At 32.8% G+C, this 2,976-nt stretch overlaps 1 protein-coding gene across 1 annotated transcript; it reads right to left on the reverse strand.

Annotated features, from left to right (window-relative positions):
- Positions 1–2,448: 2,448 nt before the first annotated feature.
- Positions 2,449–2,970, reverse strand: LOC111397163 (the record flags this gene model as incomplete). The annotated part of the gene is made up of 1 exon (XM_023023924.1): positions 2,449–2,970. A coding segment is annotated over one exon (231 nt), but the record flags the coding sequence as incomplete, so codon positions are not given.
- Between the last annotated feature and the right edge of the window lie 6 nt (positions 2,971–2,976).

A 2,976-nucleotide genomic window follows, 5' to 3' on the forward strand; every position in this document is an offset into this window, starting at 1 on the left:
CATATACTAATTATTGCGGTCGTTATGCGAATTCTTAGAACAAATAGTGCATTTAACTAAAATTGATTCACATAGAGATATGTGGTCGAATTAGTTAAATAAACTAAATAAAAACTTGAGAGGGATAAATCGAATGGAATAGAAGAATTCGATCAAACACTATATTAGATTAGTGAACCTTAAATTAAGGCTTAAAGGTGATCAATAAATGAAATTGTTATGCCATAATATTCATTCAATATTTGAATTCTAAATCAGTCTTTATGTGCATTCTGCTGTTTTCACGTAATTAAATCAAAAATCACAACAAATCACAATTCTTGTTTGTATTCTTCAAATAGGAGTTAGAAACAGCATACTAAGTATTGAAATATAGTCCTCGTGAAAATAATAACTCCAGAATCAAAGGTTTACTATATTACTTGTTACGATATCATACACTTTTGATAAAAAAAAGGCAACAATGGCATCACTTAACTAATATTTCATCTCCAATCAATCGACAACGTTCTTTCTTTTTTTTCTTTTTTTTAACTCCTCGACTCTAAATTCAATTCATCTACCCCATTTCGTTTGTATTCCGCCCTTCAAATTGTGCCTCTTCGAAACAATAAGACTACATTTGAGTAGGCATGCCAAGATTAGTCTCCAAGTGATGTATGTTCTCTCCCTTATCTTTGAAATGACAACTACCCTTCGTCCCATGAAAACTATATGGAAAGCATGAGAGATTGTCCAGTTATCATTATGTAGAAAACCAATTGTTACTTATTGAGGAATAAACAAGATGACAAGAAATGTAAAAAAGGAAAATTGACAAAAAAGAAATAATTTACAAGATATGACTCTTTCTTCCCGACCCATTTGACTCTCTGACCGCAATTATTTAGATGGTATTCCGAGATTGAAGAGATTAAATTCCTCCAATAGGCACAAGGAAAGAGCAATAGGCCGGACCAGCCTCTCGAAAACCTATATATGTGCTTTGATGGCATTAAGAGTGTCAAGGCTTTGAGATATAATTCACTCCCATGATTCTGCACCATTTTAAACCTAAAGAAGCATTATTAGGTGATATGACACTTCTAAATCGGCAAAATATTTCAAAATCCTATTGATAATGCCATCTTACACAGTTTTTCCATTGATTCATTTCAGAACTCAGTAGTCTGTCTTCCCACATGAGAAGAATAGAGGTTTCCAAAACTACAACTTCAAAATCATAACAAGCAAATGACGAGCAAGTTACACGTCCTAATAGACAAAGAATAGGGAAATGATCCAATATCTAAATTTCATATACTTCTAGACAAATTAATTTTAAGGAATTTGACCCCAAAGTGATTTATGAGTGCACATAAGTATCCTTCTCTCCTTCTAACATATTTGCTAAGCTAATGCACTATTACTAAGTAGCTTTCATTCTTTTGCTACTGTCAATCTGTAATTGCATTTTCTTCTTATACTTGCTGCCTCATTTAGTAGTCAATTTTCTTAATTTAATTCTTATCTAACTCAATCATGATCAGGCATCAAAAAGCAAATAAAACCAACCAAAGTGCTTAAAAGTTACTTTTATAGAAAATTAGAATAGACTTACTTTCTAGAAAAGTAAGTTTTGAAATTTTAAAAAAAAAAAAATGACAGTTAAAAGATTTTGTATGGCAAAGTAACTAACTTAAAAGTAAATTTGATTTCCTTTTAGGTACGGCAAAACATTCACTAAATGATCTCTTTTAGTAGTATGCTAATAGAATAACACAATGAGCTGAATCCTGATCTAATTTATAGCCTTGAAACCTATACTAAAATTCCTATAATTTTAGTAGAGTACAGGAATTGTAATACTTTCTACCTATCGAGGTATGATGAAAGACGAAGAGGCTCAACTCAAATGAACCGGTGGAGACATTTTGTGTTATGTATGGTAATCCTTTTAATATCCAAATTGGATTCGAAACTTCTTCCTATTTGTATGACTTGACTCAAATGACTTCCAAATTATTAAGGTTTGGATTCAATTTCAGGTGGTTATCCCAAATACAGGTATCTGACAAGAACAACACAGTTTGAACAAAAGCTAACCAAGGATCTCAACCAAGTATCAAACACATACTACAACTTTTAGCAAATTTTACAACCATCAGAACTATTACGAAAAGTCTTCTTCGACAACCCATAAATCCGAAACACATAATTGTGTATTTAATAATGCAGAATCCAAATCCCTTACTATTGTAGGTAGATGCCACCAATATTTAGTCAAATTCACATACAAAAATGTTTTCAGTTTCATCACCAGATTACAACTATTTCCTTCGAACAAAACTTCCAAGTTAGAAATTATATCAATCAAAGTTTGCATACAAATGAAACTTTTAATTCCATCCATATAGTTCCAAGCAATCAACAGTGAACACACAATTTTCCGTGTAATCAAAGCCAACAAAAAAAGAAATAATATTCATACAGAAATAAAATAGATCCCGAGATTTTGAAATAAACAGAAGCCAGAAACAAAGAAAAAGAATTTCAGTATCTTCGCCAAATATAGGTAATAATCCTGTAATTCACTTGGAACATAGAAGAGTAACAACCACAATCTTCAGCTAAAATACGTCCTTATTCGTCAAACATTTACTAGTAAAAACTACTAACAACAAAAATACTTTTGACTAATGGACTTATCTGAGATCCCCAAATCTCCAATCCAACATAGCCATCCAATCCGGTTCAAAATCAATCCTGGGCCTTGAGCTTCTCAACACGCTTATTCAACTGTTCAATCTTAACCACAAGGCCCGTGACGGAATAAAGAAGCCAGTAAAACAGCAACGCAGATGCGATTAACAGGGCATTACGCTGTGACTTCATGATGGATTTCTGGTGGCGGAGATGTTCAGATGGGGAGCAAGAATCGGACTCGCAACTGGGTCGATGCTCGTACTTCCAGTAAATATCCATTAAGAGAAAGAG

Source organism: Olea europaea, chromosome 7 (genome assembly GCF_002742605.1).
Source record: "Olea europaea var. sylvestris chromosome 7, O_europaea_v1, whole genome shotgun sequence".
NCBI lineage: Eukaryota > Viridiplantae > Streptophyta > Magnoliopsida > Lamiales > Oleaceae > Olea > Olea europaea.